The sequence below is a fragment of the Psittacula echo genome (assembly GCF_963264785.1).
Source record: "Psittacula echo genome assembly, chromosome: 17".
Lineage (NCBI taxonomy): Eukaryota > Metazoa > Chordata > Aves > Psittaciformes > Psittacidae > Psittacula > Psittacula echo.
The window spans coordinates 6767311-6789740 of record NC_137753.1 but is presented as its reverse complement, the minus strand read 5'-3'; the positions used below and the strand labels follow the sequence as shown (position 1 = coordinate 6789740).

Below are 22430 nucleotides of genomic sequence, written 5' to 3'. Positions count from 1 at the left end.
CATAAATCCAGGCATGGAGCATGATGCTCATGGCAGTGAGATGGCCCCCAGCTCTGCAGAGGGCTTGGGCCACCTTGTTCCCACAGAGTGGAGCCTGCCATGTATGCAGTGAGCGTGAAACCCTGCCAGAGCAGGATGGAGGTGTAGGTACAGGCTGCTTGCAGGGTGATGCCGGAGCAGTGCTGGGTGAGGTGGTGGGGTGGGCACAGCGTGGGGCAGCTGGCACTGGCAAAGTCTGCCCTCTTAGCACGTGGTGGGGTTGGGGAGAGGTGAGGTGGATTGGGAACAATAGTTTGGTGCAAGCCTTTGACTTCCTGTGTCCGGTCTGCAGTGGGAAGAGGTGAGCGGGTACGACGAGAACATGAACACAATTCGCACCTACCAGGTGTGCAACGTCTTTGAATCCAGCCAAAACAACTGGCTCCGTACCAAGTACATCCGGAGGCGAGGAGCGCACCGCATCCACGTGGAGATGAAATTTTCCGTCCGGGACTGCAGCAGCATCCCTAACGTCCCAGGCTCCTGTAAGGAGACTTTTAACCTCTACTATTTCGAGTCGGACTTTGACTCAGCCACCAAGACTTTTCCTAACTGGATGGAGAATCCTTGGATGAAAGTGGACACAATTGCTGCTGATGAGAGCTTCTCGCAGGTGGACCTAGGCGGACGGGTGATGAAGATTAACACTGAGGTGCGCAGTTTTGGGCCTGTCTCCAAGAACGGTTTCTACCTGGCCTTCCAGGACTATGGGGGCTGCATGTCCTTGATTGCTGTCCGTGTCTTCTACCGCAAGTGTCCTCGCGTGATCCAGAATGGGGCCGTCTTCCAGGAAACCCTCTCAGGAGCGGAGAGCACCTCGCTGGTGGCAGCCCGGGGGACGTGCATCGCCAATGCGGAGGAGGTGGATGTGCCCATCAAGCTGTACTGCAACGGCGATGGCGAGTGGCTGGTGCCCATCGGCCGCTGCATGTGCCGGGCAGGCTACGAGTCGGTGGAAAATGGGACTGTCTGCAGAGGTAACTGCTGGCTTCGGTCTCGCACTGCGCAGCGCCTTGGGGCCGGTGGCTGTGCCCATGGGGCAGTCGGGATTTGCGGCAGGGATGTGCATGAGCTGCCTGGGAGCAACCTCCTTGGGCAGGGGTGGGAGAGGAGCACGTGTATGGATGCTGACTCCTCCAGCTCCTCACTTTGTGCCCTGGGCCCATCCATCTGGTGCAGAGGCTCTGTGGTAACCTTTGCATCCTCAGAGTCAGTGGGTTCAGGATGCTCTCCGGGTCTTGGAGGGATGCACGTGTGTGTTGCTGAGGTGTGTGCCACCAATCTGCAGTCACCTCTCAAAAGACTTTGGCTGTTTTCACTTCAGTTGGTGCCCTGGGCCTTGGTATGACCTGAAACGCTTCTGGGATGAGGGGAGCAGGAGTGCAGGCAGCCAAAGGTGATGTCCTGGGAGGGAGCAAGTTGTCTCCAGTATTTTTTGCATGGTGAGGTGCAAATGGCCCCGGGTGGGACGTGATCATGGACTGTTCAGGGCCAGGCTCAGTGGTGCCCAGGTGAAGAGGTGAGCTCCTGCAGCAGCCAGAGGCCTCCTGCCCTGTAGATGTTCTCCTGCCATCTATAGAGATGTTCAAGGCAGACTCTGGGAGTGCCTGCTCAGCTCAGCAGTCCTGGGTCCTGGGTAAGCAAGAGGCTCTGCACCACCCTTGCTGAAAGCATCGTGCCCGCTCTCATCTCTCTGTTCCTCCCATGTCACGTGTGGGCTTGGGGAGGTTTAGAAAGGAGCTGCTGGGGCTGTCGGGGAGAGATGGGGACCTAAGAGCTGCATGTTTAATGGGCACCTGCTGCTGTCCCGTGCACAGAGCAAACCGCAGCAAATGGCTGAATATCAAAATCCTATTACAGTTTTGATAGCATCATCACACTCTGAGCAGAGCTGGGGTTTCTCTGAGATCAATTATAGATACGTCAGTGGGCACTGTGGAGCACGAGGAAGGAGCTGCATCTCTTCTCTTTGTGCTGTGGGAAAGGGGTAGCTGGGTTGCACCAAGCAAGCATGGGGAAGGTGCCGATGGGAGGGGAACAGTCTCTGGCCATTCTCAGTTGGGACTGTAGGTCGGGTTTGTCCCCTTGGAGAGGGCACCACGTCTCCTGCTGGTGGCTGGGCTGTTTATGCATCAAACTACAGCTTCTGATGTGCTGTGGGTGTCAGTTGATGTTTGTGATTTGAGCTGCTCCTCACCGGGCCACTGCACATCTCTTCCCACCAAGCTCAGGGTGATCGTGTCCTCCAGCTGTAGCAGGGATGGGGTGGCAATGGGGACAGCAAGGAAGCACTGCTGCAACGCAGTGTGGAAAGGGAGCCTGGCTAATCCCAGCCTTGAAGGGAACACGGGTGTTTTACAACACACAAGTGAGCACTCGTAGCAACACCAGAAAGCCAACATGATTCGTGTCAGCTTTTCCATCTCACCTGATTTATTTCCCCCAGCCCTGCGCTTTGCTCTGATGCAGCTTCGGTCTCCTGAGACTCCCTGGTCCCACTGCCAGCACAGCCAAGGGATGGTCCCCTCGTGCCCCGTGACTCCCAGGTCTCCTTATGCACGCTCTGGCCTGGCAGAGTGGGCAGGAGCCAGGGGCCACGGTGGAGAGAGAGGCTGGGTCTCCTCTTTGCCTGGCAGCAGCAGGATTTTGGGAGGTCCAGTACCTTGGCAGCTGTTTCCGAGCCAGTGCTGGCGTGTACCAGCCCCGCTCTCCCCAACAGCATCAATCATGGGGTGGCCGGCACACTGATGTCTTCTGTGGGGCAGCTGGCTCTGGGGCTGCCTCTCTCCTTCCCCTTCCCTTTTCCCCTTTCCCCTTCTCCTTCCTCTTCCCCTTCCTTTTTCTCTTCCCTTTCTTCTTCCCTCCTGCACGGGGTTGGATGGGACCCCAGGATTGTGTCGGACTGGGACACATCCTCTGCTTTCCCGCAGAAGAAGAATGAGGACTGGGAGGAGAGTGCCATGGAGTTGGCAGGGCAGCCATAGGACCCCTATCCTCTCCCAGCACCTCCAGTGAGCCCCATAGAGAACTGGGAAAGGGGCTGATCACCCCAGCTCGGTCAGGCAGAGGAAGGGCTCTGCTCCCCAGCTCAACCCACAAAGGACCTGCAGGATGCATCCCTGCCCACCTCCTGTTGTGTCCTTGCCCCTGGTGCCTGCAGAGGTAGGGTGCGAGCCGCCTGGTTTGGGGGACTCACTTGTACATGTAGCTGGCAGGTTTTCTCATGTTTCAAGGGGTGGGAGGGAATCTGGGCCCCTTTCCAGAAGCAAAACAAAAGCAAATCTGAACTGGCTTTCGGGGCGAAGTGCTCTCACACGGCTCGGTTGCCCAAACAGGACGTGATGGGGAGCGTGAGGGATGACATGGCTCGCTGGTCCTGCCCTGCCAACGGGTCCTGGTGGAAAAGGGCATCCCAAGCAATGGACAGCCCCTTGGTGCAGCTGCACGGTGCTGGAAAGAGCTGCTCATTTTCTCCGCTGGGCTCTCCATCTGGCTAAAGGCAGCGCAGGCCTGCTCGCGGCAGTGCGCGCAAGGGATATTGATGGAGGAAGTTCATGCGTCTAACAGCTTAAGCTCCCCTAAGCTCGCAGCCCCAGCACAAAAGGATTTGGGAGCAGTTAACAATTCTGTGTGGTTAAGAGATTTCCATTTCGCTGGGCCTCGCTGCCCGATCCCGCAGGGTCCTGCCTGCTCTTTCCTCTTCGCTTCCCGGCTCCTTCCCGCTGCATTGGCGAGGGGCTCCCTGCGCCGCCTCCCCCAGCCCAGCCGCGTCCTCCCCACTTCACCTTCTCCTGCTCCCTGCCTGCGTCTTTTTTCTCCATCTCCCTGTTCTTTGTCTGCTGCCTCCCCCCTCTCCCCCGCCTGTCCCTCCCATGCAGCATATTAAGCGCATTTCTCTCTCTGCCTCCCTTATTCATTGGCTCCCCTCTGCAACGGCAGAGGCAGAGCTATTGTGCTGCCTGCTCTCTCACTGTTTGGGCTGCACCGTAGAGAACACTGCCTGCAAGGATCTCTGCTTGCTCAGGGATGGCAGTCTCTGACTGCTGGTCCTGGCTATTGAGCCCTGCATCCATCTCCAGCTCCAACCCATCTTTGGAGGACATGGAATCATCACAGAATCCGAGCCTGGTTTGGGTTGGAAGGGACCTTAAGGGTCATCCAGCTCCAACCCCTGCCACGGGCAGGGACCCCTTCCACTGGAGCAGCTTGCTCCAAGCCCCTGTGTCCAACCTGGCCTTGAACACTGCCAGGGATGGGGCAGCCACAGCTTCTCTGAGCACCCTGGGCCAGCGCCTCAGCACCCTCACAGGGAAGAGCTTCTGCCTAAGAGCTCATCTCAGTCTCCCCTCTGGCAGGTTCAAGCCATTCCCCTTGTCCTGTCCCTACAGGCCCTTGTCCAAAGCCCCTCTCCAGGTTTCCTGCAGCCCCTTTAGGTATTGGAAAGCTGTTATAAGGTCTGTGCCCTTGCAGATGTGTGTCCTACAGGTAGGCTCCATGATGGGCTTCCCTATGTGTGTGCTTGTGTGTAATTTAGAGGTCCAGCACAGCAGATCTGCCACCAACCCCTTTGTGTGCTGGGAATTCGGGTGCAGAAGCAGTGATGTTCATGTCACTTATGCAGAGGTCCCAGAGGTGTGGAGAGCAGTGAGAGTGTGTCCCAACTGTGCTGTGCTTGGGTTTTGGAGGGGGCAAATATATGCTAAGGGCTTGGAGGGACATGCAGGTTTCTGATGTGCCAGGGAAGGGTATGTCCTAGCTGTCTCAAAGTCACCTGCCATGAGTACATGATGTTTTGGAGATAAAAGGCTATTTATGGCTCCATGCCTGCTTCAGGTCTGGCCCATTAGTGTTAACGCTGGACCCAGCCAATAAATTGTAAGGCCTTAGGGATAATTAGGTTCTTACAGGAAGCATTCCTGGTTGAGCTGGAGCAGATGCAGCCAGTCGTAAATGTTTGCAGAGATGGAGAACTGCCCGTTAAACACTGCCTTGGCACTGCTTTGGCTTTTCCATTGGTTGATCCACCATCCCATGCACAGGATGCGTGTATGTAGTGACAACCTATGTGCCAGGGGGATGCTGAGACTTCCCTTTGCCTACATCCCCTCTTTGCTTTAACTATTTCAGCAATGGCATCTCTCTGGGTGCTTTTGAAGAGCCTGCATCCCTGTCCCTGGAGGTGTGATCTGACATGCTTTTGTGCTGAAATGCACGTTCGTTGCTTGTGCCCAGCTCACTGAGGCATCCGGATCGCTGTGTTATCATCTTCAAGTATTTACTACACTACAACTTCCATGTCATCAGCTAACTTTACTGGGAATGCTTTGGGCTTTCTCCTGGGTCATTGATAAAAATGTTAAATAGCCCAGAGGCATGAACCATATTTGTTGGCTCTAGTAGAAACAGACCTGCTCTGTGCACATTCCCTGTTTAGATCTCAGACCATAGCAGCATCAGCTTGCCAAGTTTTAATGCATTGAATATGTCTCGCAGTGTCGGTGGACTTACTAATTTCTGAGTCAAAATATCATGTGTTACCAAGGGAAATGCTCTGCAGAGGTTTGGGTGTGTTGCGTTAACACTGTTAAACTCTCCCAGCCAGTCTTGTAATTGCATCAAAAAACCATACAAGCCTAATTTGCCTTAATCTCTTTTCCATACACGTACGTAGGTTGGCACTACTATTACTACCTTCCTTTCATCCTTTGCTGGCCAAATCCTGTAGCTGGCACATCCTTATCTGACTGGTACTGACGCTGCAATGGCACTGCTAAAATAGCCAAGACTGCCTCATTTAACAAAGAGCTTTTTCCTACAGCTCTGCAACATCCTGCTACTTGGCGGTGGATGGAAAGTGAACATTAACTGTCCACTGGTTCATCAGCCATCTCTTTGAAAACTCGTGGGGAGACGCTATCCTGACACACTGACTTGACAATGTTTAACTTTAGTAGCTGCTATTTAACATCTTGAGTTACTGCTGGAATGGAAAGTATTTCACCATCATCCTATAAGATGATTACATCACCTGGCTTCTTCCCAAGTACAAAACAGGAATTTGTCTGCCTTTTCTATAGGGTTGTTGACAATTTGAATGCTCCCAGCCGGCTGTGGCTCTGTGTCATTGTGGATACTGCATTTTGGGCTTCTCCCTCTCCGTCTGGGAAGCAACAATAAAGCATCTTTCTTTCCATTGCTTTGATTCTTCTCCCTCCTGCTTCTTGCTGACCTCTCCATGTTGTGAATCCAATTAGGGCTGTGGTGGGGATTGCAGCTGCTCAGTATTAACCACTCCTAGCCTGCTTGGTGCACTGTGGAGTTGGAGGAGATGCCAGCTTGTCCTCTGCTTATTGCTGGCTGGTGTTTGGGCTTCTGGAGGTTGGAGTAGGAGCAGGGGAAGCCTCGCGGATCGAGGGAGTGTCAGGCGAGGGAGCTGGGGCATTCATTTCTGGGCGCTTTGAAGCCCTGAAGTGATGCTGACCCTGCAAGGAGGGTCACAGGTGGTCCACAAATGGGGCAAGAAATGTGCTGCTGACAGAGGGAGATGGGTGACTCACCTCAGAATAGGAAATGCTGCTTCTGAGGGACAAGATCTTCATGGCCAAAACAGGCAAAGGCAATGACAGCTGCTTTCTCGTTTTGCTTTTCGAGACAAGAGGTGGGCTGAGACCTTCCACAGAAGTGTTTTCTCTATAGAGAAAGTGATGAGATGAGGTTTTACAGGACATGAGTGTGATTTTTGAACAGCAGAGCACTGCCAGCCCTGTTTTGAAGGCATAGGAAAGACCCCAGCAGGATGCAGGAGATAACCCAAGAGCAGCCCACTAGAAGCGTGAAGGAGAACAGCATACTCTCCTTTGTTGGTATAGGCAGGTCATGAGTCTGGGTGTTGGATGAAGGGATGGAGATCTCAGGTCCAGCAAAATCCCTTGAGAGTTTCTTGGTGGAAATGATGGCCATTCACAGGATTTCTCAGGGGGACATGGGGGAGTTTTGCATTGCCACTGTCTGCCATAGCTGGTGCTTCCCAGTCCCTTGGCATCCTGCTCATGATCTCCCACTGTAGAGTTTAGGGGAAGGTCTCTGCTCCGCATCCTGCTTGGTCCCTCCATCCTTCTCCCCAGGCACTTCATGGTGCTGGGATCAGCGGGAAGAAGGAAGGAGGTGAGTGAGAGCAGACCTGGAGGGTCTCCCCCAGAGCGATGTCCTTTCTGACCCTCCACGTGTAAGTACTGACTGTATCCTGGGTGCGAGGATGGGACCCCCCGGTAACACTGCTGCTTCCATGGAGCTGACATCTGTACTGATAAAAAAAAATCTCCTCTGGACTTATTTTTACAGAAGAAACAGCATTTTGGATCAAACACCACATTCCTGATCTTGCTACACCCATGTGAGTGGGGAATAGCGGCTCTGGCAGCATCCTGTGCTGACGCCAGTGGGAGAGCAGCATTTATTCCTGCTTTTCCACTCTCTCCATCATAGGCCTCCCTTTCCCCCTGCGCCAACCCCCCTCTTTTTCTGAGTAAAAGTGGTAAACATTAATAGGAACTGGAATGAATAGCTGGGATCCAGGCCCAGGCTTCCAGGATTTTAACTCATTATTGCCATAAAATGAAGGGAATGTGGTTTTTGCCATTAGTTTTAACTTTGAATCAAAGCGCTTGGAGATCTGGGGGGCAAGGAGAGTTTTTTCCCTGAGTTCATCAGAATGGTGAATCTTTGTGGGGCAAGAGGAGAATATTCTTCATCATATATAACATGAGAAAATTGGGGAAAATATTGGTTTTGAGGTGGGTTTTTTTTTGTTTGGGTCGGGCAAAGCGAAGAAGAGATTATTTTGCATGTTTAATTCTGGGAAACATCCTCAGCCGTCCTCCGTGCTGATGTAAAGTTGTTTGGATGTCAGATTATCGCTCTCTAACAGCACAGTTCTTTTAGTGATACAAGGTAAAAATCTTCCAGAAAAATTAGTTTAGAAGCCATGATTGGAATCATAGAATCATAGAATAGTCAGGGCTGGAAAGGACCTTAAGATCATCCAGTTCCAACCCCCCTGCCATGGGCAGGGACACCCCACACTAAACCATGGCACCCAAGGCTCTGTGCAACCTGGCCTTGAAAAGCTTAATTAGCTCCAGGGAAGCTCTTTATTTTTCTCTATATGCCTTAGAAACATAGTACATCACTGGAAAGTGTACGTAAATGTCCCCATAACGGTTAGGAAATGGGATCAAAGCGTTCATAGCTCACCTGATGGCTGTGTTAACATAGAGCAAACTGCAAACAATGATAAATTGGGTTTGGCCAAGCACAATACACAATATGTTCACATTTTGAATGAGACGTTAAGTTTGGTGACACCAATTAGTGATACCCGGTCCTTCCACGGGCGAGTGTTACAGCTTCAACACTATAAGGAAGGAGTTGCATGAAGGACGCAGAGCAGCACCAGGCAGAAGTGCAGTGAGTGCTGTCTGATGAGCCTGAGGCATCCCCTTGTCCCATTTATTTCTTGGCATTTGGAGAAGCTGAATCTAAGAAAAGAAACTTTAAAAAAAAAAACAACCAAAAAACCCACAAAAAGCAAACAAACAAACAAAAAACCCCCAAAATCCAAGGAAAAAACCCCAAACCAAAACATGTTGCCAGGTGCTATAAAGAGAAGAGACGCTAAAGATGGTCACTAGATCTTGGAAAGCATCCTGTTAAAGGGAGACAGAAAAAGTCCTGCTGAGACCTGGAGCTACCAACTTGGTGCCGTGCTCCTCCCAGATCCTTCTCTTTGAAAGGCACCTGAAAGGGGGACCTGTGGAACACGGTGTGTTCTGTGGGTAGGCGATTCTTGTGAAGCCTTTCTAGGTCTCTGAAGCAAGGTCTTCAAAGGCAGAGAGCTCTTCTTCGCTTCAGTGGGTTGAAATGGCACCTGCCGAGGTGTTGGCATCTTCCCAGCATCCCTGGAGGCAAACTGGGGATATTGGCTTTGTTCCTTGTGTCAGAAACGAGAGAGACCTTTCTTAAAACCTATCTCATGGTTTCGGTTGGCCAACAGGGCTCTTGAGTGAATGGTTCTGTGCTCAAGCACATCCCTATACTTGGACTGGCTCACCCCTCCTCTGTGGGCTGTGGGTACCACAGTGATGCTGCGGGGAGGATGTGGGCATGCCTGGACCATGAGTGAGGGTCCACAGGTTAGGTGGATGATGGCTAACGGGGCAAATTCAGAATGCATTCTGAGGGAATCTCTGGTTCTTCAGTCTTTGGGAGCTGACAGTTTTCAACAACGACAAGCTCCTACTTGCAGTGTCTTTTTGCCCTTTCAGGCTGTTGTCACATTCAGAGCTCACAGAAAGCCTATGTTCAAGAAGACAATTTTTAACTCACAATCCAAAGCTAGCAGTTTCCCCTCAAAACATCATGATCTCAGGAGAACCACAGTTGTTACACCTGCAGCTGTGACAGGAGACAACCGCAGAATGAACAATAAATGGACACTGATAAGGGCTTTTTTCGTTTCCAACTATCAAAATGCTCAAACCCTCAAGATGAGTAAGAATTAAAGTGCAGCCTGAAGTGGGTCTTATAAAGTAAGAGTAATGCGGATGCTTTGCTCCAAATGGCATTTCTCCCAGCCTGGATGGCTTTTCAAAGGATTGCAGTGACTTCTGGAGCGGCTGTAGTAACAGATAGTATTTGCCAAACAGCAAACAGCACACTCCATTAAATGCACACTCCCTGCCTTTTTATGGCATCAGCTCTCCAGGAGCTTTCTGCAGAGCCACGGGAAGGCTCTGTGCAGTGTCAGGGACGTCTGCTCTCTGACATCAGTGGGTGGCTTCCATCACGCTGTTCCACCTTTCTCCCTGCCCTTCAGGAGGGCAGTTCCTAACCGCAGTCTGCATCCTCCTGGGGCAGGCAGAGCAAAGGGCTATGGGCTGGTGCCCCGTGCAGCGGCCTCAAGTGCCACATGAGTGGAGCATCAAGGGATGGGCAGGATGCGGGATGTTGCTGAGCATCACACCCTTAAGTAGGGATTTCTAAGGTGCTGATCTCTCTCTCTTGAGGCATTTCAGTGGAAGCCAGCTGGTTTTCATGATCCCTCTTCTGTCCCTTTCTCTCCCCTCCCTTTTGCCTTACCCTTCCAGTCTTGTGGGCCAGTGACAATCCGCCAGACGTCCGTGTTACTTTCACCACAATAAAGAACATTATTTTGGCAGATAACCTCCCCATTCATCCCCACCTCAGGATAGCTCAGGATTGTTCAGCCCCATCTTTGGCTTGCAGGGAGCTGTGACAAGGGAGGAGAAGGTGGTTCCTCAGGCTGCCCAGGCAGTGGATGCTCGATCGGCTCTCTCATGCCAGCCATCAGCCGGAGGATTCCTGTAGCTGAAGGCAGGAAGCTGAGGAGGGTTTACTGCACTGGAAGCCCTACTGCTGCCAGCCTTTTCTTGCAGCACAGTGAGCAAAATGAACTCTTGAGTTTTTTGGTGTGTACGCACAGCCCTCGTTAATGAAACGGGAAGAGTAAAAACGGGGAGAAAAGGACTAGGAGAAACAGGGAGTGATTCACACCCCAAGAAGTTTCTTGTTCACCTCTCCCTGCTGTGCACCCCAGTGATGGATTAACAATTGCCTTCACTTGTCATTGCATCGCTACTTGCGGCGTGGTGCAGTGAGCACTGCCCTCACTGTTATTGCCAGTCACCTTCACAAGTACAGTGATTATGCTGTTACTGTCACCTACATTAGCTCGGACATTGATCCAAGCTGTAATGGTGGTGTTTTACTCTCAGTTTACACCTTAGGAGCGGACCTGTGGCACCGACTGAAGAATGAGAGATGAGGTAGCTGTGGTAGGTGAAATAATCACCAGGCTTTCTCAAGCTCAGTCTTCCAGCTGCAGCCGTGCAAATCCTAGCCTTAGGGCCTGCCAAAGGTCTGCAGCGCTGGGGATGGGAGCGCCGGATTGCCCTTGGGTGCTGCCTGCACTGGTTGTGCTGCTTTCTAAAGAGGATGAGGAAGCCAGATGAGGAACTTCATTGCGCCCGCTGCTTACTGGTGTTGCTGCCATGAGTACGGTGCATTTGCAAACAGTGACAAATGTAAGTGTGTGTATCTTCAGCATACCTATAATTAAAACTGATCTTTTTGCTTCTGGACAGTTTTTTGCTGTCTGGCTCAGCTGGAAGTGGTCCCAGTTTGGTTTTGTTTCTCTTGAATTAGGGCATGACGGCTCTTTCCAGGAGTTCCCAGGTGAAGCTATGTGCATGGAGACTTTCCCAGCATGCCCAGTGGTTCCTCTAGAACACATTGAGCCCCATGCACATGCAGCTCGCATGCAGCCTGTGCACATTCCACAGATTCAATGGGTTTTGGTGCGTTTGGCTCTGTGCAGCTCTGCAGGGCCCATGGCGGGGATTTGCCTATGCGTGAGAGCTGGATTTCTGGTGCTTCCAGTTGCAAGGTAGGAACTGAGTGTGGGAACAGCAGGTGATCCTCAGAGAGCGGTCAGAGCATAATGTGCAAAGCTGAGCAGAAGGCTCGGGCTGGACGCAAGTGCAGTTTTGCCCAAAGAAGAGAGGTTGGTGCCACGCATTTATCTGGCAGCAGAAGTGCTCCAGACTTTGTGTTGCCTTGAGAAGGGGTCAGAAGGGCTTTGGTGGAAACCAGGAGGAGGTTGCCAAGCCAGGGGTGGGCTAGCAGGACACAGCGCTGCTGCGTCAGCTCAACCCTGTTGCCTGCTTTGGGGGATGGGGAGGACAAGATGGGGTTTCCATGGAAACCAGAGCCATGATATCCTGCGTGCCCGTGTGCTGGAAGGCCAAAAGCAAATGTGGGTAGGAGGAAGGAAGCAGCGAATGGTGGGTAGCATACCATCCTTGGGGAGCTTCATCCGTGAAGCACGAAGGAGAGGAGGGAAAGAGGACATTTCGTAGGATCACAGGATCCCAGCCTGGTTTGGGTTGAAGGGTCCTTAAAGCTCCTCCAGTCCCAACCCCTGCCACGGGCAGGGACCCCTTCCACTGGAGCAGCTTGCTCCAAGCCCCTGTGTCCAACCTGGCCTTGAACACTGCCAGGGATGGGGCAGCCACAGCTTCTCTGGGCACCCTGTGCCAGCGCCTCAGCACCCTCACAGGGAAGGGTTTTGGGTACCCTGGACTCTCGTTGTCTCCCTGAAGCTCAGAGCATGGCCGGGAGCAAGAGCCAGCGCTGGCAGAGGGCTCTATGGGTGTCCCACAGTGTGTGATCTAGCTGTGGTAAGGGCTTCTTAGCCCAACAGGAGCCTGCACGGGTGCAGCATGGCAGCGGAGCTCCGCACCAGCCCAGGTAGCTCAGTAATGGGCAGGATTGAGTAATAAGGCCAGGAGGAACTGCAGCAATATTGCTTTTGGTGTTTGGTTCTAGCATCTGCTTGTGCACATCACCTCTGTGCGCAGGAAGGTGGCAAGGGCAGAGCGATACAAGGCTGAGACACCATGCAGGGTGGAGGTGACCCCCTGGACAGACACGTGCACAGCTGGGTCAAGCAGGAGAGTGGGATGCCTTCAGCCAGCTGCTGGGTCCTAACACAGGCACATCTGGCTCAGTTCTGGTGCACAATGTGAGGCTCGTGGGGGTCCCAAGTATTCCGTCCAGCTGTGAGCTGGCTTGCTGGATGCTCCTGGCAGCGGAGGTGTGGATGTGTCTCGTACCCACAGGTACATGGCATTGCCTCGGCACTGCCACATCTGCACCCTTGGGCTGCTGTGGCCATGTCCCTGCTGTCACATGGCCGGGTTGCGGCTGCAGCAGGGATGAGTGCTGGAGCTGCTAGCAGACTGGAAATGTCTTTTGTCAAAGCCTGAGATGCCTCCAACCTCCTTTAATTAAAGACAATTACTGCTTTCAGCCCCTCTTCACAGCTCAGCTGGGTTGTTTGCAAACACACAGCTGCGGGAGTCTTTGTGCCCCTCTCCGAGTCCCACTTCCCTGGAGACGCACAGAGGTTTCTTTATTATCAGCATTACAGCCAGCGAGCGCTGATGGGGAGAAGGGGGTGTCCTGGGCTGTTCTGAGGTGCAGGGCAGCCTGGAGCAGCCCTGCTTGCTCCTGCTTTCCTGCGAAACCTGTGTGGTTTTATCAGTGCTCTTGGGAGAGTGGCTGTTGCTGGAGGCGAGAAGAGGATCAGAGGGGATGAGTGGGGATAGAGGCTGCAGAGAAGGTGGCTCTTGTCCCCAGCTGCAGAGACAGGACTGAGCTGGGAGCTCTGAATGTGTCCTTTTAAATAATAACGCTCTGCTGGGTTAGCCCTGATTTTGCATGCTCAGGTAAAAGAGGCTGCTTCACCTCACTGCAAGAGCTGCACCAGGCAGCCCAGATCTGCTCTTTTCCCAACTGAACTATGCTCAGACAAAAAACCCCTGAAACCTCCTGTAACCAATAACCCCCCTTTTCTGTGCTCGAGTAACTCCAAGGCAGCCAAATGGAGCTTAACCAAACTTTCCAAATCAGTCCGGGCTGGCACGAGAACAAGCAGCATCCACTGCAACCCTCTGGGATGCTGCTTCCAAAAATACAAGCGTCGTCGCAGCAGCGTGAAGCTGCCTCATAGCCTTGGCTCTTGTAGCATCCTGCTTCGCTCTTCAGCACCACGTCCAACCCCAAGCCAAGGCCGTGGCTTCTTGGTTTTCAGGTGCTAATGGTCTCCTTGGGGAAGAGCCAGGCAGGAGAGCCCAGCAGGCAGCCCACTGCCGGCCTTGGAAGCGGTTGGTTGTTAAATGTGAATGGTAAGTGCTCAGTCTTCAGGCTCAGGGGAGCCACGATTCTTTTTGAGCTTCTAACAGCCTGACACTGCTCTGTCTTCTCAAATTCATTTTGCAGTTCCGATTCCCTGGCGAGCACTAATCACTGGGCTGAGCATGAAGGGAAACATACTCCTTAAATGGGAAGCCCAGAAGCTCTTTCCCCTTTCACAACCTCTCTGTGGACATCATTGATCTGTTTTGGGGTGGTTTCTTGCTCCACAGGCAGCTCTTGGAGGCCAGAAGATGAGTTGAAGCAGCCTTCTAGAACAGGTTTAAATGCACGCACAGGCACCGTGCTGTGGGTTTAGTGCTGGTAGCAGATGGGCAGGGTTGGACACCTGTTGTAAGGGCAAAGACCAGGGCTTCAGAGACCCACTTGCTGCAGTGTTCGTGTCTGTGGGATGCTGGAGCTCTGGGGACATAGTCCGTGGTCCTTAGTGCAATGTCATGGGATGCTGGGGCTTTGGGGACACAGTCTTTAGTGCGACATCCTGCTGCGGCTCCTGCTGTGCTCATGGGAGATGGTGACTGTCCTTAGCCCATCAATGAGGGCACTCTGCTCACAGACAGAGGTGCCTTCATTTGGCAGCCCCTCCAGTTTCTGTTCGAGGTCTTGGGTTGTGGGCTTGGCTAACCAGAAGGTGCATTTGGGGCTGTAATGTGCTTTAGAAATGGACATCTTCCAGTTATGTCCCCTGGGAAGCTGCTGGCTGCAGCCAGTTGACTGGTAGCGGGAGGTCCTATGAGTGCTGACCCAGTCCCATTAGTGGCAGACCCAGAAACACAGTCAGGAGGTGTCCGAGAGAGAGTTTCCCATGTGGTGAGCGTGGCTGTGTCTTTGATGGAAACAAACCTTTCCAGAAACACCCTGGTGCTTACTGGTTTGCAAAGGTCTGTACTGGCCTGAAAGTAGGAGCAATAAGGGAGGGATAGAGTGATGATGCCTCTTGTCTTCTGGCATGCTGCTCATATTTTCAGTGCCCACAGTATCTTGTGGCAGTAAGTGCTGCAATTTAATTATGCACCATGTAAAAAATATGTCCTTGCACACTGTAAGAAATTGCAAGCCATCTATTCCCATTCATATCTCTATGTTCCGGATGGCTTTATATACGTCCCTGCGTGGTCTCGCTTCAAATGGAAGGTCCTGATTGATTCTCTGGATGGAAGCTGTTCAGTATTCCTAATAATTTTTATTATCTCCCTCACAATCACATCTGAGGATGGCCACCATTGCAAACACTGATCAAAACATCACTCCCTGCAATGGTTTAATAACATTCCTGCTTTGCATTGGGTTCCTTTCTTAATAATTCCTTACATTTTCCCTTTTTTGTGTGGTTTTTTGTTGATGATAGATGAGCTTTGAACTGATGTTTTCAGAGAATTATCTCTAGTGCTGCCGAGATCTCCTCCCTGCATGTTAATAGCTAATTTAGTGCCCATCATTGTGTTTGTATAATTAGGGCTCTTTTCCCCCAAGTGCATTCGTTTCCTTTTGTCACCACTGAATTTCATTTGCTGTGTTAGTGCCCAGTCACCCAGCACCCTGAGATCTTGCTGTTACTCTTTGTGAGTGACTTTCGTTCTGGTAAACCCCATCTAGTTTGGGGACATCAGGAGGATACACCGTGTCACTTGTCACCACCTGCTCCAGCCTGCGGCGGGGTGCTCAGCGTGGTTCCTTGTTCCAGCACCGTGATGATCGACATCCTCAGCATCTGTGTGAGTATGTGTTACTCGTGCATTATGCAGTGGCTGGTCTCCCTTGATGGGGCCTGCCTGAACTCTGGATGCCAGTAGGGAATGCATTGCGTTGCTGGGACTTTCTGGCTGGATTGTGGTTTTCTGGACGTAGAATCATAGAACAGTCAGGGTTGGAAAGGACCTTAAGCTCATCCAGTTCCAACCATGTGTTCCTGCCATGGGCAGGGACACCTTACACTAAACCATGGCACCCAAGGCCTCATCCAACCTGGCCTTGAACGCTGCCAGGGATGGAGCATTCACAACTTCCGTGGGCAACTGTTTGGGTCGGGCTGGGTATCGGTTGGCAGGTAGTGAGCAATTGTGTTCTGTCCCCTTGTTATTTCCATTATCATTATTGTTATTGGTGGTAGCAGCAGTGGTTTGTGTTATACCTTAGTTACTGGACTATTCTTATCTCAGCCCGTGGGTTTTACATTCTTTGGGTTCTTCTCCCCATCCCTCCTGGAGCCAGGGAAGGAAGAAGAGGGGGAGTGAGCGAGCGGCTGCATGGTTCTGAGTTATCGGCTGGGCTTAAACCATGACAGAACCCAGAGAAGAAGAACCTGAGAAGGGATCTGAGCACAGCTACAGCTCTGTACAGGACAATTAAAAGAGGATGGAGCCAAGTCCCCGTCAGCAGTGGTGCCAGATCACATAGAAAGTGACAACAGCCACAAGCTGCACCTTGAGAGGCCCAGGGCAGACGTTGAAAAAGCTGAGACAGTTCCCCTGAGAGGTTGAGCATTGCCATCCTCAGAGATTTTCAAGTCTTCCCTGATTTAGGGCTCGGCATAGCCCTTCTATGAGCTGGAGACTGGCCTGGAGACCCCAGAGGTCTCTTCCCAGCAGTCCTGCTAGGATGCCATGAAAAACCATGTGCCAGGACCGTGGAGCCAGCTTGACCTGAGCACCACCTCTGCACTGGAGATGGCTAGAGAAACCATAGAGAAACAGTGCTGAAGCCAGCTTGGGGCTAAATACATTCCTCAGGTGGTAGCATGGCATGGAGGGACAGGAGACTGCAGCATGGGTCAGCAGCACTCAGAGACAGACCTGCTGTAACTGCACCTAGCAGGGAGTTGAAGAATGTCTGCTGATAAAACCCATGGAGCCATGAGCAGTAGGTGAGGAGGTTCTGTAGCCCCATCATAGAAGGGCACCCAATTGATCAGGCATGATTTGCCCTTAGTGAAGCCATGCTGGCTGTCACCAACCACCTCCTTGTTTTCCATGTGCCTTGGCATGCTTTCCAGGAGAATCTGCTCCATGATCCTGCCAGGCACAGGGGTGAGACTGACTGGTCTGTAGTTTTCCAGTTTTATTCTTCTTGAAAATGGGGTTATATTTCCCTTTCTCCAGTCGTCGGGACCTTCACCTGACTGCCGTGATTCTTCAAATACATATGGTGGACCGTGGTTTAGCAACTTCATCCATCACCTCCTCCAGGACCCGCAGATGGATTTCATCAGGTCTCATGGACTTGTGCACATTCAGGTTCTTTAGATGGTCTCGGATGTGATCCTCTTCTACAGTGGGCCTGAGGTCTTCATTCTCCCAGTCCCTATATTATGATGCTGTTGCATGAGCAACAGCTCAGCATTGGCAACAGCGGCTCAGCATCCTCGCCCTGAGCTGCGAGCACCAGGCAGGGTTGGCGAGCTTCACTCCCATTGAACCATCATCACTCTGCTGCAGGGAGGAGTGGCCTTTGAGCTGATTTGCTTTCATTAACTAGATTAGCTGCTTTAATCTGCTCAAAGTGAGAGGCAGTTGGTCCCAACATGGCAGAGGGGGCTTTTACTGGGGAGGGGAAGCTGCAGGGGAGAGGTGATGCAGCAGGTCTTTACTGTGCCCCTTTACCATGGACAGGTTCACCCCCTCTTCTCCCACCCCTTCTCCACCCCTTTGTACAGATGGAAGAGGGTATAGGGATGATTGCACTGTCCCCTCATGGATTACCCCCATGCAGGTGCATGTGACTGTGCGTATGGCCTTAGCCTGAACGTGTTTGACCTTTCTCAGCTTTTTTGCATCAGACAAAGAAATGCGGCAGCAAATGGGTAGAATTCCTCCACTGCTGTGCTTTAACTCTGTCTTCAGCTGGAGACAAGTGCAGTCTTCCTCATGATCCAAAACACTGATGAACCAGTTGTGCTCCATCTTGAGGCATGAAGGCTCCTCTCTACCGCTGTCTCCCACTGCAGGTTAACATCATCTCTGCTCCGTGTTTGTGTTCCGCTGCTGCCTTCACGCATGGGGATAGGATGCTTCTACCTCCACACAGGGGAGTCAGGGGCAAAGCTGTGATGCAGAAGCCAGAATCCCAGCCCTGAGCTCTGCCCACTCCACCTGCTGCCACTGCTCTGCATCACTGCTTTTATCTCTTGCTGCACTCCAGTTTTGGTTGTTGGGCCCTTTTTTGTTGCCCAAAGAGAAAAGGAGCATGCAAATGATTTGCCTCAGGGGATTTCTGGAAGCTGTTTAAGCCAGCAAATGCTGTCTTCTCCACAGCTGTGCCACTCAGTGTGCTCATGAATTTCCCCTCCCCTAAGTGCAGGAAGGGGCTGACAGATGTTAACACACAATCAGTGTCTCAGGAGAGAGGAATTAAAGCCACACTGGACCCTTGGAAGACACACATTAGTGTCAGAAATTTCTAATCAATCAGCTCAGAGTCTCCTGGGGTCAGAAGCCTCTTTGAAATTCAAATGGGGAATGGCTCCTAATGGGTTTTATTTTGATTGCTATAAATTGATTAGCGTTAAGATAAACAAGTTTTGTTTCCTTCTGAAAGCTCTAAATACGCTCGGGGGGCGGAGAGGGGGGGAGAGAGGAGCAGTGGAATCTGATTGCTTCCCATTAGGACATCCTCACTTAGCTTCCACCCCATCACCTGTTTGCACCAGACGTGAGGCTAAAGGCAGTGAAGTGCTTTTGCGATGCTGGAGCAGGATACAGGTTAGAGGGGAAGGTGTGAGCATCCTCCCTGGTTTTCCAGGGTGGGATGTGAGAATGCAGCTTGGTTCTGGAGGGGATTGGTGCAGGTGTGGTGGAAGGTGTAGCTGTGTTTGAGGAACATGCATGGATTTTAGGCTGGTTCAGCCTACCAGCTGCCATGCGACTGGGAGATCCTTCTATGCAGGAGCATACTCACTACTGTCACTAAACACAGGAAGACTCTTGTGTCCCCAAGACCCCATCTTTACAGCTTGTATTTACTCTGTACAGCCCCATGTGTGTTCCCTATGCCTGTGTGTGCTCCCTAGAGCCCTGTGTGTACTGCTACAGCCCAGTGTGTTCTCCCTGAACACACTACAATGGTGCCTGCTCCATACAGCCTGCATGTGGTCCCGACAGTGTGCGATAGGTACAGCCCTATGTGTGGTCGCTACAGCCTATGTGTGCTCTCTGCGATCTGTTCACTTCCTAAAGTCCATGTGTGCTCCCTACAGCCTGGGTGTGCTCAGGCAGCCCCTGTGTGTGTCTGCACAGCCCATGTCTGTGCTCCATACAACCATACATGTGCTCCCTGTGCTGTGTGTGCTGCCTACAACCTGTGTGTGGTCCATACAGCTGGTGTGCGCTCCTTACAGACCGTGTATGTGCTCCCTAAAGCACCGTGTGTGATGCCTACAGCCCCATGCGTGGCCCATACAGCCAGCGTGTGCTCCTCCCTTCAGCCTGTGTGTGCTGTGTGTTTCTACAGCAGCCCTGTGTGTAGTCCCTAGAGCTCTGCATGACCCATGTGTGCTCTGCACAGCCCCATGTGTGCTCCCTACAGTGTATGGGTGCTCCTTATAGTCTGTGTGAGCACCCTACAGCATGCGTGTCGCAGTACAGCTCATTTGTGCTCCCTACAGCCCATATGCTCTCTACAGCCCCATCTGTACACCCTAATGTGCCTGTGTGTTCTCCCTGTAGCCTGTGTATGCTCCCTGCAGGCTCTGTGTGCTCTCTAACGTATGAGTGTGCTTCCCACAACCCATGTGTGCGCTCTCTCTAACCTGTGTGCTCTCCTGTGTGCTCCCTGTCACTTGTGTGTGTTCCCCGTATAACCCTGTGTGCACTCCATGCCTTCCCTTATGGGCTCCCTACAATCACCCATGGGCTTCCTACAGACGGTGTGTGCTCCCTTCAGTGCCTGTGTGCTCCCTGCAACCTTTGTGTGCACTCCTTTGTGTGTACAGCCTTTCTTTGTGTTGTGTGTACTTCCATCCCTGGAGGTATTTAGAAGATGTATAGATGTGACACTCAGGGACATGGTTTAGGGTGGACTTGGCAGTGCCAGGTTAATGGTTGGACTTCATGATCTGAAGATCATCAACCTAAATGATTCTGTGATTCTGTGATGCTCTCTCCTAGTACCCTTTCAAGGATGAGGGTGAGGGGAAACAATGTCAGTGCATCTCATCTGTGGGATGTGGATGTCTGCGCGTACCAGTTTAGGGAGTGCTATGGGTGAGTGCTGGGCACCACTTGGCTCCTGAGAGTGGCACAGGGATGGTGTCCAGAAACAAGGATGTGGTAGATCAGAGGTGGTGCTGGGCTGTTTTGGTGTCATGATCTTGCTGCTAGGTGGGGATGGAGACCTCCTGGCTGTTGGTGGTCACAGTGGTTCAGGACGGTGGCTGTGTCTGCACTGGGTGGTGGTGAAGAACTCGGTGTTGAGGATCTCACTGCTGATGGTGGTGAGGATCTTGCTGTTGGTGACGATGCCTCTGCTGGGAGGTGATGGGAGGCTGGGTGCACCCTCGGAGGGGGTGACCGAGGCGTGCTCTGCTGCGCATGATGCCCAGGAGACAGGCAGTTCATATTTCTATACTGAACAGGGAGCTGACAGTAATGAACAGCTAATTAACATCACAGGGCTTGATGGTTGCAGTGTCAGCGTCCCTAATTAGTCTCGCACTAATCTGCTTTAATTAACTGTCCCTGTCGCGGCTTTGATTTAATTCTCAGCTCTAGACCAGAGAGAGCAGTGTGTGAGCATCCGGGTTCCAGTACCATGGCACTGTACTGGCAGGGTAGCAGTGGCCAACCAGGCATCCCAGCACAGGGAGAAGCACAGCTCCTGTGCTCCATCTGCTTGTGCTTTCCCAGGGAGGAACAGCCACCATTGCATGACCCCAGCCGTACTGGTCCCATGCCTATGGCCACCTCCAAGCCAGGCTGTGATGGCTGGACAGTGGACCACAGGTGAGCTGAGCATCACACCATTAGCTGCCCACATGCTTTCATACTGCTGCTTTGCCTGCATCTGGCATATTTTATGGCATAGAGAGCTCCTATCCCTTCCCTGTTTTGGTGTGGGAGAGTGTGGGGTTGTCCGTGATGTCTGTGCCTGCTCAGGATTACCAGTCATTGTCTGAAGGAGTAACCGGGAATGTGCTGCTTTGTGTGAGGTCTCCTGGAGACAGGGACACAAGAAGCTGGTCACTGCGTCTTGCCTGGCCAACAGGTTTGGAGGGCCCATGGCCTTCACGCTGCTTGGTACCTCTTCATTTGACTTCAAGCATTTTCATGCCAGGAGCTCCCTGTACAGAGCAGCCACCAAGGACTTCTCATCAGTTTTCAGTATCTCCTTCCTGCAGGGGACCCCCTGCACCTTATGTTAGACCAGCTAGAGACCTAAGAGCTGGAGCAAAGCCAGCGGCAGAGCAATTGAGGACCAACGTGGGAAGAGAGCAGGCTCCCGTGTCCTGCTGTGAGGAGTGTGAGGGTTGCCCATCTGTGTAGGGGATAGGATGGGCAGAGGACAAGCTGGGGAGACAGTTAATGATGGTTTCCCTTGGGAGCAGATGAAATCACAAGAACAAAAGCAGCAGGGAGAGGAGGAGGAGAAGATAGGCAGGAAGAGCCATAGCATCCTAGACATGCTGTGAGGAGCTTGTATTTAGTCCCAGTAGAGTTGTTATTTGCACAAAAGGATCTGCTTGTCCTGCCAAGCAAAGCTCTGCCTTGAAAGCTGCATGCCCTTGCCTCCGACATTGCTTTTCTATGGAAATCCAGGCTCTGTATTGCAGATGGAATCAGAAGGAGGAAGAGAGAGGAGAAGACATAGAGGAGAAGGAGAAGACATAGTTGCCATACTCCATGAGAAGTATGGCATCTAGAGTTCTGCTCATGCAGCTCTAACAATAAGGCAATTCCTTGTTAATGTCCCTACTCTGCAGCATGTGCCCTGCTGGAATGAAGGATGCAGATGTGTCAAGGTGAGAAACGTTGGGGTTTTGCACTCTTTAATGAGAACTGCAGCAGGAGTGGGCTGGGCATGCACCCCTGCTCCAGCCCAGCTCTGCTTTCCCTTCTCTGCTCCAGAACAGCATCCTTCATCAGGCAGGGCACAAATCTTCTCAAACACGAGCGTCTCCTCATGGGACCTTCTCAGGGGGTTGTGTTAATCTGTAAGAGCACGTGGGGCCTTTAAAGTGGGAGTTCATGCTTGGCAGCATCCCATGGAGCTGCGCAGTCCTGAGCTTGGCTTGCCTGTCTGGATTAGCGGGGGCTCTGCCATCTGTCCTGCTCTCAGTCCTGGCTGGAGCTGCTCCAGGTGCCTCACACTTTGATGAAAACCCCTCTCCAACCGCAGCCCCTGCTCCAAATAACTCAGCTGCTTCCACCTAGGCAAGCATGGATGCCTTCCATGGTCCTCTGCAGACAGAGCAAATCCTTATGTCAGCTGGAGCCATGCTGTGAGCTTTAGGAGCAGCTAACGTTGAGGAAATGCAGTGAAGGTCCCTGGAGAAGGACTTTGGGGACCCCTCAATGGCTGGGCAGTCTATAGATCAAGAAGCCTGAATCTATGTTCCTATATGGTTGCTGAGGGATCAGGCAGTTGTTGGTTGTACCACGCTGCCC

At 52.2% G+C, this 22430-nt stretch overlaps 1 protein-coding gene across 3 annotated transcripts in view; it reads left to right on the top strand.

Annotated features, from left to right (window-relative positions):
* EPHB2 (EPH receptor B2) overlaps nt 1-22430 on the top strand; it is a gene marked incomplete at its 5' end in the record, with an annotated part of 106738 nt that overhangs the window by 35969 nt on the left and 48339 nt on the right. For all 3 annotated transcript variants that reach the window (XM_080631102.1, XM_080631101.1, XM_080631103.1), the window contains one exon: nt 332-1016. In XM_080631102.1, coding sequence (XP_080487228.1) covers nt 332-1016 — 685 coding nt within the window. The remainder of the gene's footprint in view (nt 1-331; nt 1017-22430) is intronic.